Below are 15,405 nucleotides of genomic sequence, written 5' to 3' on the forward strand. Positions count from 1 at the left end.
TTTTTTTTGTGGTGTATATTTAATTCTTTCTTAAAACATGAAAACTATTCTAAGATTACTCGATGTGGCAGTTACAAAATTCAGATCAGGAAATTCTAAAAAAAAAAAGACATTTCAAGTTCTTGTAACTATATTTGGGGTGATAATACGTAGAGTAATAGTCATTATAGTAAATTGGACCAAAAACCTTATTAACGGTGCTAAATGAAAAGATCCAGTTGTGGAGTGTGACGTATTAGCAGAATTTTTAAATTTACTGCTTGAGGTTTTTTTTTCTGTAAGTGCAGTTGACACCTTCTCTTTTTGAAAGCAGATCTTTGGATCTTTGACGTACAGAGCTGCTTCGTGGCTTAGCATCCCCGTGATTAACCATTATTCCTACCAGAGCTCTTCATTGAAGTTAGAGCAAACCTTAAAAAAAGTAAATGTGATTGTTCCCTTCCTTTGTTCAGAAACCTTTGTCCTTTATTTCTTTCAAAGATTGTTTAGAATGGCTTTCAAGGCCTCACTGTCCACATACTGCCCCATTTTTGTTACTTCTCTCTTCATCTTTGCACATTCTGTTTCAACTGCAATTTTTTTCTCATTATTTTCTTGACTATTTAATTCCTCCCCCCCCCCTTTTTCCTCTGCCTGTAATGTTCTCCTCAAATATCTATACAACTTATTCTTAACCCTTAAGGCTTTGCTTAAATGGTGCTTTTCTTAAATCTCACAATTACTATTCTGTTTAACATTAGTCTTCCTTTCATCCTTGACACTCCAATGCTCTTTATCCTACTTTCATTAAAGTACATAATACCGGAAAGCATACCATGTGATTTACTTATTTACTATCTTTCTTTTTATAAGAGTGTTAGCTTCATAAAGTCAGAAGGTTTTATCTCTTTTTGTTCTCTGATTATCCTGAATTTATAAAGACCTTGCATATAGATTACATAGTAACTATTTGTTGAATGGATAACTATTACTGCTAAAATAATGATACATGCCAAATTTAGTATATATGTTTGCCTAGCCAGTGTGTATATAATAGGAACTTAATAACTGACCAGAATAGTACCAATTTGGTTGAATATCATATTGAATTAGAAGATTTGTAGGAATAATTTACTGGTGAGTTTAAAAAAATATTTCAGTGCTAAGATGCTAAAATAAACTGAAAACCAGTTGCTCTTGAATCATGTGTGACTCATGGTGACCCTGTTGTTGGAGAGAGAGCTGCACACCTTGGAATTTTCAGGGCTGTGTGTCCCTTTGGCAGCAGATCTCCAGGTCAGGGCTCTTCTGGGAGGGTTTGAACCATCAGCCTTTCCATTAGTAGTTAAACACTTAAATGATTATGCCACCAAGAGAATCATACAAAGTGAAGGCAATCACAGTGATTTATTGAAACTGTGTCATAAACAGATTTGTTCTTTTAAACATTTGTCATTATTGTATGCTTGAAAAACTTGTCCCATTTTTACTACCACCTTTTATTCTCATGGTCTTGAAAATCTCAGCAGCGTCAGCCTTGGAAAGAAAAATGTCACAAAAGAACAATTTATTACCTATTTTATGTGTTTGGAGGATGTGTTTAGAGATAATCACACTTTCTTAGTTAATGACAAGATAAAACTAAAATGTATGTGAGGATTTCATCTTCAAGTCTTTTATTAGGGTCATTTGATAGTTAATAGTAGAGCCTTTTAAAAATGTGGTTAGAGTGACAGGAAATTAGAAGTAAAAATTAATAAAAGGCAAACATTGAAAACAAATACTTGTAGTTATTGTATAAATCCATTGCCACCAAGGGGATTCTAATTCATAGTGATCCTGTAGGATAGAGTAGAATTGCCTTGTAGGGTTTCCAGGACTGCTGTGCTAGAAGGTAGAAGAAGGTCAGCAGAATGGATTGATATTGACTGCAACAGTGGCTGAAAGCACAGCAGAGGTTATAAGGATGATGTGAAATTGGGCAAAGTTTTGTTCTGTTGTACATGCCCATAAGCTGGAGCTATCTACCTGGCACCTAACAACAGCAGCAGTGGATGTTTCTAACCATTTACACTTTGGTTAGCAGCCAAGCACTTAACCACTGCCCTACCAGGGCTCTTGATTGTATATCAAGAAACCAAACCATACCTACTGCTGTTGGGTGAGTTATGACTGATGATGAGGCTTCATCAAGTTTCTAAGGCCCTTAACCTTTAGGAGAAGAGACTGCTTCATCTTTCTTCCATGGAGCTGCTGGTGGATTCTAACTGCCGGCCTTTCATTTGGCAGTTCAACACATAATACACTGTACCACTAGGGCTCCATTTGTTAGACTCTGTTAAACCAAGAAATCCTTTGGAAAATTGATTGAAATTTTGCCCTAAGCCATCCTCACAGTTTTACCAATGCTCACTTTGTCTGTCCATCTCTTTTTCTAAGCATGATGTCTTTTTCTAAAAGCTAATACCTCTAGACATCATGCTCAAAGTATGTAAGATGAAGTTTCACTGTCTTTGCCTCTAAAGATCACTCTGGATGTCCTTCCTCTAAGACAAGTTTGTTCTTTGGAGTCTGGTGTATTCATTATCTTTGCACAATATAAACACCACAATTTAAAGGCATCCTTTCTTCTTAAGTCTTTCTTACTCATTGTCCAGTTTTCACATGCATATGAAATAACTTAAAATATCAGGACTTCTAGTGACTTCCAGTTACTGAGAACCCCTCATTGATTATTATAATTATTCTCTTGTTGAGCAAAAATAGCTTTGAGGCTGATTATATGTAGACATTTTAGTATGTTCTGTGGAGAAGGTGAAAACTCAAGAGTATAATAGATAGGTGTGTTGTGTGATGTAGTTCCATATATAAGTGAGACATCACTTTTCATCTCTGCTTAGAGAAAAGCTTATTAACAGTAGTGCCATGATGAGTTTTCTGGAAGAAAGTTTCTGTGTAGCATCACAAGAATATCTGTTTGATATTTTTTATAAAGGGGATTTACCCTGATTCAGGTTAGGAGTTGAATATTAATTTATGTATTTAAATTATGTTTATATTTTAAGAGATGGTTAAAGACCATAAAAATTTATGAAGGAGGAAGTTTTTTTTAACTTGGTTTGGGGGTTGTGTGTAGGTTTTTTGTGTTGTTGGTTTTTTTAAAAAAAAATTTATATCCTCTTTTCATGGTCATAGTATCTTGATAGACTCGGGGGGACACCCAAATCCTTATTCTTTTTTTAAATTATTATTATTAATTTTAATAAATGTTTATAGAGACTTTGGATTTCCATTCATTCATTGTTGCCCAAATTCTCATTCTTAAAATTAATATACATTTAATGTATGGGTTGAAATTTAATACTTCTAATGGTTACTTTCAGTCTTCTTTTTATGTCACCCAAGTGACTGTTTCTCAATTGTGGTAATTGCCTTTTATCATCTTAATAATTCTCAATTTAAGCTAAATAAAACCACTTCCCATCAAATTTGATGGTGAAACACTTTATTTGTGCAACTTAATTACAATATTCCTTTGCTTTGTTTGCTCTGTGTATTTAATTACTCTTTAGCTGGAGAGAGCTTTAATAATTGATACTTGAGTCAGTGAAGCTGATTGGTTTATTGACTCAGTCAGAGAGAACTAACAAGTCCTGAGAACAACTGCAGCACTTAGGTAAATTTATCACGTGTTCCTAAGGAGACTTTTGATCCAGTGTTGTACAAGTTCATCCTCTACCCCTCTTATAATTATTAATACTTTTATTATTTGACTTGCGATGTTCTTTTTATGTTAATGTGTTTACTCATTTACAGAACCTCTTACACTTTTAAACAGTATCCTTGTCTTGATCTGAAATTGGTCAATCAAACCTTTCCTCTTCATTTTTACATTCTGCTTGTTACCTTTCTTCCTTCTTATAAATCGCAATTTCAGGCAGATCAAATCCACCAGCTGCTCTCTGGGATTTACTTCCACTCAAAACCCACTGGAAGGTTAACTATGTCTATCTTCTGACTCAACAGCATATAACAAAAACTGGGTGACAAAAAAGAACAGAAATATATTCTCTTACGATTCTGATGGCCAGAGATCTGATATCAGAATGACTGTCTTGTCTCTGTGACTGACTAGTATGCTTATATTTAGGACATGTTAAGACCTATTACTTTGTTGTTCTTCAGAAGTGCTTTGCAATGTCTCTTTCTCTTTCATATGAAGTTAGTAGTTCATTTTTCCATGCCCTTAAAACATGTAAATGGAATCTGGATCAGATTTATGTTATATTTGTAGATTGTTTTGGGAAACAGTGACATTTTAATGATGTATTTGTCATACTTCCTATCCATGAGCAAGATACATTGTTCTCTGTGTGTAGGTCTTTTTAAGTTTCTTATGGTAGTGTTTTATAGTTTTCTCTGTTGAAGTTGTTTGTGTTCTGGTTGGGTTTATTCCGGAATATTTTTTTCTTTTCACTGTCCACTGTATATGGTACTATTTTTCTAACGTCTGCTGCTATTGTGCCATTGTTTATTTCTCATTCCAATTCTGTTAACATTTCCTTTTTTGTATTTTGAGGACCTTTTATTGAGTGCATAGATAGTTGTTAAAATTATGTCCTCTTGCTCGAATGACCTTTTAATCATTATATAATGCCCCTCCTTATCCCTTATACAGGTTTTGGACTTGAAGTTTATCAGAAATTGCTGTTGTCATTCCTGCTTTTTGTAAGTTGCTATTTTTGTATACATATTTTTCTTAATTTATTTTTATCTTTGTGTCTAAGGTGAGTTGCTTGGAGGTAGCATGTAAATGGATTTTGTTTTCTTTCTTACCCATTCTCCTACTTTTCCTCTTGACTATTTATATTAAATGTAATTATGGAAATATATGAATTTTTTATTGCCCTTCTTTCATGTATTTTATTGTGGTCTTGTCTCTATTTTTCCTTACTGAGTTTCAATTATCAGATTTTCTTTTTTTTCTCTCTCTTTAGTGTTTTAGCTTTTATGTTTACTAAATCCTTGTCATCTTTTTTGTTTTAGATAGAATGTTTATTAACTATCTTTGTGGTTAATTTGTAGTTTGTGTCTGTTCTGTCTCTTGAAGTTGTTTACCTTCCTCTCCAGGCCAGTTTCAAAGCTCTGAAATGAACCCATTTCTTCCTTCTTTTTGCTGACCTTTATGGTTCTCTGTTTTCAAACTACTAAGCTTATTTAATTTTTGGTATTTCACTTTTGGCATTCAGAGTACAGGGAGGATGTTTTTCTAGTGATAATGGCATGAAGGAATAGTGGTTTCCCCTGTCTACTAGGAAGATACGTCAGAGAAAGTAAAACACATTCTCATTAAACAATCAAAGATTTTACCTATTACAATTCCCAGGATGATGTTTGTCATTGTTGTCTATACAAAAGATACCCTTTAGCAATTTTCTTTTTTTTATAAGATTGGTTTCGTTTTTGTGTATTCTCTTGATTTCTGTTTATCTGGAGATGTTCCAATTCATCAGCATATTTGACTATTAGCTTTGCTGGAGAATTCTTGGTTGGCAGGTTTTTTCCTTTCAGGATTTTATGCATACCATCCCATTCGCTTCTTGCCTATAGTCTTACTGGTTGGTGTTTATAAGTAACATTTTGTTTTTCCCAAGCTACTCTCAAGACTTTTTCCTGTCTTTGTTTTTGGAAATGTTGATTATGGTACATCTTGGTGACTTTGTTTTGAGGTCTATTCTTTATGGAGTTCTATAAGCCTCTTGGATGGTTATGCCCAATTTCCTCATTACGTTAGGGAAATTCTCTGCTAGCAAGTTTTTGACAGCTCTCTGGGGAGTTTGGCGTCTTTCTGGGGGGGGGGCTTCCTGTTATAGAATTCTAATCACACTTAGATTCCTTCTCTTGATGGAGTTCCACACAATTCTTAGGTTTTCTTCTTTTTTTCCCTGATTATTCCTCATGCAAGCTGGTGTCAAGGGATTTGTCTTCTAAATAGAAAAGACATTTTAGTTTTCTTATTTATTACATGTTAAACTTGTTTGGGGGAATGTTAATAATTTGTTTAAGTATTATAATTATTTGAAAGGTGTGATGCTTTAAATGATGAATTAATTATAAACCATATCCATGATGTAAAACAGAATTATCAAATATGACATATCAAGATCCTATATTTTAATTACTGTTTTGTAATCAGGAGTGCTGGTGGCCTAGTGGCAAGGAGTTGCTTTGCCAACTCAGATACATAGGGTTTGAATCCACCATTTACTCTGTAGAAGAAGAATGAGCAATCTTCCGTACATATACAGCCCCTGAAATCCTGTGGCACATATAGTATCAACAACAACTCGTTTTGTAATAAGGCAATGAAAGAATAACGTGACCATTCCAACACCTTATCTGCTACTGCTATAGGACTTGCTTTCACTACATTTTAGGTAGAGTATTTTTTCTTTTTAAACTTGTTTGCTGAAAGAATTAAATTGTTTGTAGACCTTAATTTTAAATATTTTTAGGAATCCTTACAATATATATTTCATTGTTACAATAACTTAAATTTTTGCAGACATTTTGACTATTACAACTAAGTTGTTAGTTACCATGAAGTCTGACTCATTGTGACCCCATGTATATAGAATAGAATAACTTTCATGAAGCAGATTGCTAAGCTTCTTTTTAGAGGCACTTCTGATGCGCTTGATCTGCCTGTCTTTCAGCTAGTAGTTGAGTAATTAACCACTAACAGCACTTTTATTTAAGATGTTGTATAAATCTTTAATTTTTTTTTCATTGTAGGTATTTGAGCATTTTGTCAGTCTATTTTTTGGTGTGTGTGAGAGAAAAATTTGTTTTTAGAATTAGTAAACTGAACTCAGTTTTAATGATCCCAATTTTGTTGGCAATATCCAAAGCATCATAGTCAGGATCAAGTGGAACATGGGCCTTTTTCTCTCCATCAGGCCTAATCAAGGTGTTGACCTTGGCCACATCCACAATGAACACAGATGTGTTGTTACCTTCTATCTTCTTCCTGGCTGACTCAGTGGTCAGGGAAAACTTGATGATGGCACAGTGGTCAAGCCTCTGGGGTGCTCTTCCATGGGGCATTTGGGGTGCCTTCAGAGTCTCAGCATCTTGGGCTACCAGAAGGTAAGTGATGTGGGTGACATGTGGATCTGGGGATTTTTTTGTGGCCATGGATGCCCTTCAGGATTGCCATCTTAGATTTTAACATCTCTGCTTTGGCTTCAGTTTTGGGAGAGGCAGAAGTTTCCTTCTTCACTTTCAGTGCCATTTTCGTGGAAAGGATGAAAAAATATTTTTCATGAAGTCCAAATAGTAATTCTTAATAGGTTAAGAATAAAGTATTATTTTGTTATATGTCTTTAAAATTCTGTTGGACACATGAACAGTTTTATTCTATTTGCTGTAATGATTCATCATTTAACTGTAAGCTAAACTCTGAGTCATATTAAAATTAGGCTACCATAAGTTAATTCTAATGATAATATGTGATTCTAATGAATGATTCAGAGTTAAAAATCTATCCAATTAATATCCATTTAAGAAGATTACTGGAAAAATGTGTAAAGATACTTAAATCATCATGATTATAGTGAAAAATTATTTTCTAAACAGAAACCTCATTAGAGGAAATCCTAATGTAGAGGTAGATAAATCCTTTTGTTATTTCGTAGTCTCAAAGGTTAATCATAAGTAAGATTTTAATAAATCCTGTGTACAAGAGAGTATCAGCTCTACCTAGTAGATTTCAATGTGTATTTTAAGAATTTGCTAGAGGTAATAAATGTTAATGTTTTGATCTTTACTCACATTTTCTCAAAATCAAATCTTTTAGCAATTTGTCTTGGAGAAGGGAATTTTCTTTTTATGTGGAAGAGGTAGAATTTCCTTATAAAACTCTAGCACTTCTGTATTAAAAGAATGATTAGCTTTAGATATAATTTAGAACATCTTTAGTATATTGCTGTCCAGTACTATATTGCATGCATAAAGTGTTCACATGTGTGTGTCTGTGTATAGTTTTGGAAAGGGCTTAGAAATCAATTATTAATAATTATTTGTCATAATTTTAAAAGCCCTATTGTAAAGATGTTATGGGGAAGGTACCTGACCCTCCTCTCATTTAGCAAGACAGGTGAAGAAACAGCCCAAGGCTGATTCCTGTGAGCTCAAGGTTGATGCCTATGAGGTGGAGGTCAACCATACTGATGATTATTTTTTTTTGTTTTTTGAAACCATTTCTGGTACTAACCATTCCTTTCATAGCAATTCATAGATCATATGAAAGAAACTATGCTAAAGGGTTTTTTAGAGAAGCAGTAGGAATAAGGATTAGCAAGGGCTCCAGAAAGAAATAGTTCTTTAATCAAAGATAGCCTTTTCTCCGCCATGACTACAGGCAGGCCTCTGTCTGGCACTTGCCCCTTTGGCTCTTGAGTCTCTTGGTCTGACCTTTGCCCTGGTCCAGCAAGTGTTGAAAAGCTCTCTAATTCCACTGATAAGTGCCTGGAAGCATCCTATTCTGCCAGCAGCCTCACTACCCAAAGACACTTAGCTCTCACTGGGTGTGCAGGTGTACACACTGATAGTTTACCACCTTCTTTGTGAGGTACTTGTTCAGTGATGTAATTTCTTGTTATCTTGACTTTTTCTTAACTTATGTTAGTGTTTTGTCTCCTCTCCTTTTGAAAGTAAATTCTATATCAAGCCCTTGTTTATAATTGTTAGTTTTTTGTATTATAAATACCTTTTCCTATTCTGTGATGTGCCCTTTTCTGTCTTAATGATGTCATTTGTTTTTGTTTTTTTTTAAATTTCTGAAGTTTAATGTCTAGTTTATTTTTATTTTTAATGTCAATACTTGGGGTTTTTTTATATATAAGAAATCTTTAGCCCTAAGATTATGAAGACGTCTTTTACAGTCTCTATACTTTTGTCTTTTACATTTTAATTTACAATTTGTTCACTTGACCTTTTAGTTTACTCCTGCATGTCTTGGAAAGGGTTAAAGTGATTTCTCAATGGTTTTAAAAATTAAATTACTAGATTTGCACATACAAAACAATGATGCTAAGTTCACATATGTATAAAATATATATTAGTAGCACATATTTTCCCAATTTCTTCCCTTATCATACTTTATCCGGAAGGCCTGTGTTTAAGTGAAACCTTAATCCTGATCTTTATGAAAGTTGGAGTCTTCTGACTCTTGGTGATCCTCCATCAAGTTTCTGTGATATAAATCTTAATATGAGGAAACAGTGGCCCATCTTTCTCTTGTTGAGCCTTTGCTGGATTCAGACTGCTGATCTTTTCGTTAGCAGCCTGATAAATTATGCATTACACTACCAGAACTTCTGGTGATTGTTAAGAGTGTGTTCCGGTGAGCTCTGGTGGCCTAGTGGCAAGAAGCTGCACTGCAACCAAGAGGTGCACGGTTTGAATCCACCAGATGCTCTGCGGGAGAAGGAGAAACAATCTCCTCCTGTACCAGTCAGATCTGATTTGAAGGTACACACAAAAACATAATAATAAAAAAAATTAAAAAAACCCAAACAATAATTGTAAAAAAAAAAAAAAGAGTGTGTTCCACAAATTATTTGGATGTGAATACATATACTATAAAAGTTACTTGGAAAACTAAATGATCAAAAATTATTATAGGATGACTTTATCTCTTTTGGTGATGAAAGAAACTGTGTTTTTTAAAAATTTATTTTTGATAACTACCAATCATGTCTAGTGAGCTGGCCTCTGGTGGTTGAATCCTTAGTGGGTAGAGGTGCTAACTCCAAAGCCATCATTCTCTCTGAAGGTTAGAACTAAACAATGGCCACCTTTCAGGAGAAAGATGGACAATCTCCCCTCATGCAGTTACAGCCTTGAAAACCTGATGGAGAATCAGCTATGAGTGGAAACCAACTCGATGATGGATTTTTTTGTCTCTCTCTAATTGTCTATTCAGTAGAATTTTTTATTTTATTATACAATTCACTTCTAATTGTTAGGTTTGTGATTCTTGAGTACTTTTCCTTAAGTTTTTTGATGTTCAGATAAAATTAGTAGTTTTTAATATTTTTTGTAGTAAATCTGGGCCGATTTCTAGAACTTATTTTAACTGAGCATTGTTTTTTCTTTTTCAGCGGAGATCTGATGAGCTTCTTTCCTCTGGTATCATTAACACATCTTTTACCATGAACAATTCTACTTCTGCTACAGGTGTGTATGGTGAGTTTCAATTTTTTTAAAAAAAATTTTATTTTCTCTCTTTGAGTTTACATTTTTTTAAAAATAAATATTATCTCATTTGATAAACATAATCTTGAAGTATTGCTCTTGATACGTTGGGGAATGACTGATGAAATTCCTCATTCAAACATGCAATTAATTAATCACTAACAACTTAACCTTCTTTAAATGATAGTAAAGATGAATTTCTGTTGCAGTGCAGCACTATGTATTTTTCAGAGATGAAATCGGTTGTAGTTAACAGTATTCTAAGTTTAAGAGTTAATTTGGATCTAATTTGATGATTCTTTTCCCTTATTAATGATCTTTATGCTGTGTGTTGTTATGTTCCTTCGAGTCAGAACTAACTCACAGCCCACCCTCTACCAGGTTTTAAAAGGCAGTTTATCACATGGAAGGATAGCCCATCTTTCTCCTGTGGAGCAGCTGATGAATTCAAACCCTGTGCTTTTGGGTTGGCAGCACAGTTCCTTACCACTCAAGCCACCAGCGCTCCCTACTTATGCTGCATAGTTGTGGTTGTGATAAAATCGTTAACACTTCATTGGTGACCCAGAACTATTACGTAATTGGGGTACTTAGAAAACATTTATTGAGTGACAATGATGGGTTTAGAAGCATTAAAAGTATTATTAAACTATGCAAGTAGCTATTTCAAACTTTGAGGTGTAACAACCCTCATGGTTTTAGAATAAATACTCTTAAAAATAAAGAGCTGATGGTACCTTGGTTAAATTCTTAGACTGGTAATGTAAAAGGTTGGTGGCTCAAAATGAAGCAGCAGCTTTATGAGAGGAAGATGTGACCGTTTGCTAACGATGTACAACCTATACATCCAGCGCGGGTTCTGGTCTGCTGTACAGGGTTGCTGTGGGTCAGAATTGACTTGATGGCAGTGTGTTTGGGCTGTTGAAATAGAGATTACTAGAAAGCAAAGAGTCTTAAGGGTCCATAGTAGTGGGGTCAGTTGGTCACATTGGTTGGCACTTTGGAACTCTTAAGAATTGAATGTTGGGAGTACATCTTTAAGTACTAAAATATATACAGTTTATTATTGTAACTTTGTTCTACTGAGCATCCTTTAGGTTGTGCTCACCTTTAGGTTATGATGAGTAAAGCAACTAAGCATTTTTTGCTAATTTGAGCTTAAACCTAGTGTGCATTTATAGGTTTCAGATCTGTTGTAGGGAGCCACTTCTCCAGATCTGTCCCCGAGTCTCTGCTTGGTCAGTAATTGAGCATGGCAGTGTTGGTACTATAGACAGATCCTTTCCTACAAGACATGAAAAGTCTTCTAATAGATGATTTTGGTTTGAGGACTCCCCATCAGTCTTCCTGGAAAGTTATTAGAACTGTGTTGTAATCTTTCACTGCCTTCTTCATAGGCATTTATTTCCTTCAATAAATTCTTTGGACATGTAATCTTTTAATATTTTCTTGTTGGAGTACTTGAATTTTCACATTACTCACCCACTAACAGGAAGATAACATAGTATTAAGTGCTCTAAGAAATGGAGTACAGAATAACATGGCCATGTAGGTCCAGTGAGTATGTCTTGGAGAAAATAATTTACATATCGAAACCTGAAGGATACGTAGGAGTTAATCAGGCAAAGGGAGCACAGTTCTAGGGAAAGGGAAAAAAATTACAGAAAAGATGAAAGGTGAAAGAGAATGTGTACTTTCAATAAATACAAAATAATTCGGTGTGGCTAGGGCCTATATTGTAAGAGTAGGGTGATAGTAACAGAAGCGCTTGAGTTTTTTCTTGGCTGTTAAGAAATTGTTGTTATCTGCCATCAAATCAGAACTGACTCAGCTGATACTTCCAGTGAGTTTTCAGAGATAGTAGGTTGCATGGGAGGAGATTACCCATCTTTCTCCCTCAGAACAGCTGGTGGCTTTGAACCATGTGCCTTTGGGTTGGCAGTGCAACTCACTATCACTAGGTCACTCCTTAATTAAGGAATTGTAGCCTTAATATTTCACCAGTACCCTTCATATGGATTTGCTGGGAAGCAAGTAGTAGTTACTCTGACCATCTATAAGAACAACAGGAGTATTATCAGTTATTGGACATATATCTCATTGGAAGTACAAGAGTCCATAGAGAGGACCCCAGCTGGAGACTATTTCAGTTTGTTTTTATTATGATCAATAAAAATAATTAAGAATTTAGAGAATTTGTGTTCTCCAAGAATTGAAAACAGAAATTTAGCATCACTGATCTAGTTGATCTGAACATTTCCTTTAGATGAGATTTATTATTTCTGTAGAATCAAAAGTTGAAGTCAAAATGTTTCCAATCTTCCTCATTTACTTACTAACTGATGTTAAAGTAAGGTAAAGAGGTGAAGTTGTTGAATTTAAGGTGGTGAGTTTAGATTGTCATGGGCTTCTATTATTTGCAGTTTGCAGTGTTAGTTCCTATCACAAACAGACTTGAGGAGAAAAGGGAGTTCATTTTTTTCTGCCTTGAGATATCAATCTAAATACTCTTTGAGCTGAAGACCAGTTTTATCAGTTTAAAAAGGTTGAATGTTCTTCATTAAGCATTTAAAATGGCAAATACTAAGTAGCTATACAAGGATCTATGGTGGCCTACTGGTAGAGACTTTTGCTGCCAAGCCAAAGGCACCTGATTTGAATCCAGCAGTTGTTCCCCAGCAGAAAGAAGGGCAGTCTCCTCCTGGGCTATTTATAGTCTCTGATGGATGGTCATCTGTGAGTTAGTTCCACATAACAGCATGTCGATAAACCAGCTAAGCATTGAACATGAGCCCTGTGCACTACTAAAAACCACCAAATCATCAGCACTGTGTTACTATCCTTAGGGCTGTGGAGTGTTATTGAAGGGCTTGGGTTGTTGTTATGAAATTACTAGTTTTGAAGGAAAAACAGTTGATTAACAGCGGTTTTATGTATTTCAGCCTAAATATCTAAAAACAGGCTTTATGTACAGCGAATTGGAGTGCAATACTGGAAAGAAAGAACAGTTAAGCAGCTATTTTTGTAATCTAAATAGGAGACTGTAGCTTGTACCTTGACATTTGAAATTGTGATGCAGGAACTTAAGGATTTAAAGAAGATGAAGTTGTTAGTGGTTGGTGATTAATTAAATGTTTAAATAAGAGATTTCATAGTCATTCCTAAATTTTGCAGATTTATGTGCCATCAAGTCATCTGTGACTCAAAGCGACCCTATGTACAATAGGTCTGAAGCCTGCCCCTGTCCTGAGCCAGTTTCACTGACACCTATGCCCATTGCCCTAGTTACTGTAACAATCCATCTCATCCGGGGTCTTCCTCTCCTGCACTCTTCCTCCACCCTTCCGAGCATGATGTTCTCCAAGGATAATTTATTTATGTTAGAGATAATAGAAAGAGCAACATTAGACAATGTACTGGGTTCTGATTTTTATAAATTGAGTTTGAGGTTCCAGTGTGATATCCAGATAGACAAATGTCAGATAGATAGCAGATTTGTCTGGTATCAGTATCATTGGAAAACATTGCCTGTCAATATCTTTCTTACCCAAGTTAACATCAAAAGCCATGGGAGTAGACAGTGTTGAAAAGGTGAGAATTATTCAGATATATTTATACTCATGGTCATTATATGAAGATAATGGTAGGTGAACTTTACTTCTAGGCTCTGAGGTTACAAGGTATTTGGGAGAATGAATAGCTTCCATATGAGGACCCTCCATCAGAAAGATAAAAAAAATCGTGAAGAGATTAAGAAAGAATTGGTCAGCCATAGTACACCTAGAGTTCTGGAAGACTAAATTGGAAGATTTTTTAAGTAGGACAGTAATAGGAAGCTGGCTTAAGAAAGGATAAATAGAATAATATAGTCATGGAGGTAAATAAGCCAATCAGAAAACTTGTACCAAGCCCCCACTGCCTTCAAACTGGCTCTCACATGTCAGCCCTCTTTCAAGTATCCAGGGTTATAAATCTTTATGGGAAGAGACTGCTAGTCTCTCAAGGGAGCAGTTGTGGTGCATTTGAACCCTTGCATGAGCTTTTGCGTTAGTTCCACAGACTGTAATGTACTATGCCATCAGACCTTCTTTGTCACCAGAGTAAAGCAGTGCTTTACTCACATGGAGGACTAATTAAAGCACGAATTACTGCAGCTATGTCCAGGTTTCTAATTCATTAAGTCTGAGTTTAAGAATCTGCATGGTTGGCAGTTTGAACTCCGCTGGCAGTGCTTTGGAAGAAAGGTCTTTGTTCTGCTTCCATGAAAGTTTGTTGTTCAGTGCCGTTGAATCCATCTTGACTCTTGGTGACTTCACATATGCAAACAGAACTGCTCTACAGAGTTTTCAAGGCTGGGACTTTGAGAAGCAGTTTACGAGTGTTATCTTCCAAGGTGCTTCTTGGGTTCGAACTTTCAACCTTTAAGCTAGTAGTAGAGTGCTTAGTTGTTTGTGTCTTCCAGGAAACTCCCTCACTCTTGATTAAATAAATAGCTACTTTTCCAGCTTCCCTTAGAACTGGTTATGTTCAAATGATTGTGTACTAGCCATTGAGCTAGAAGTAGAAGCGTTGTGTGGGTCTTACGGGACATCTCTGCATGGGCACACTGTTTTTCCTTTCTTTTGTTCTGCTGCCTGCTGGAGTTCCAGCTTCCTTCTTGGATGATGAGGATGAGGGCTGCACCCTAACAGCAGAGAGCTGAAGCCTGGGTCACTGGAGACTTTTTACATGAGTGAGAAATTAATTTTTTTTTCTTAAGCAACTGTTATTTCAACTATATTGTTATTAATGCAGTTAAATAAAAGCCACCATAGGTAATTTTTAATCTTTGTTGTTAATCTTGAATTTCGTATTCAATTAATGTATCTTCAAATACAGAATTTCAAGTATGTAAAAAATATATTTTAAGTGTTAACTATTTATTCACTGTAACTTTCAAAAGTAAATTTAGTATTAGAGATAATTGTGTCTTCCCTTGCCTTGTTTTCTCTCTCTTTTTTAATATAGAACTTTATTTAGAAATTGTTTGAAGTGAGAAAACAAAAACAAACCCTATAAATAAAGACAAGGTGAAAAATGGATTCCAGAAACACTTTTTAGTGACAAAAATCTAAAAGGCTGTAAAAGAAATAGCACCACTGTCATTTGAACAGTGGCTAGTATCTT

General features: G+C 35.1%; 1 protein-coding gene across 2 annotated transcripts in view; it reads left to right on the forward strand.

Annotated features, from left to right (window-relative positions):
• PTBP3 (polypyrimidine tract binding protein 3) overlaps positions 1-15,405 on the forward strand; it is a 100,764-nt gene that overhangs the window by 26,966 nt on the left and 58,393 nt on the right. The window contains exon 2 of one of the 2 annotated variants that reach the window (XM_006900845.1): positions 10,146-10,230. In XM_006900845.1, coding sequence (XP_006900907.1) covers positions 10,197-10,230 — 34 coding nt within the window. In that variant the 5' untranslated portion in view covers positions 10,146-10,196. Of the gene's footprint in view, positions 1-10,145; positions 10,231-15,405 lie in introns of those variants that run through there. The other variant, XM_006900844.1, reaches the window with a different exon arrangement.

The sequence above is a fragment of the Elephantulus edwardii genome, unplaced genomic scaffold (genome assembly GCF_000299155.1).
Source record: "Elephantulus edwardii isolate Elephantulus edwardi_28Jun2011 unplaced genomic scaffold, EleEdw1.0 scaffold00297, whole genome shotgun sequence".
NCBI classification, from domain to species: domain Eukaryota; kingdom Metazoa; phylum Chordata; class Mammalia; order Macroscelidea; family Macroscelididae; genus Elephantulus; species Elephantulus edwardii.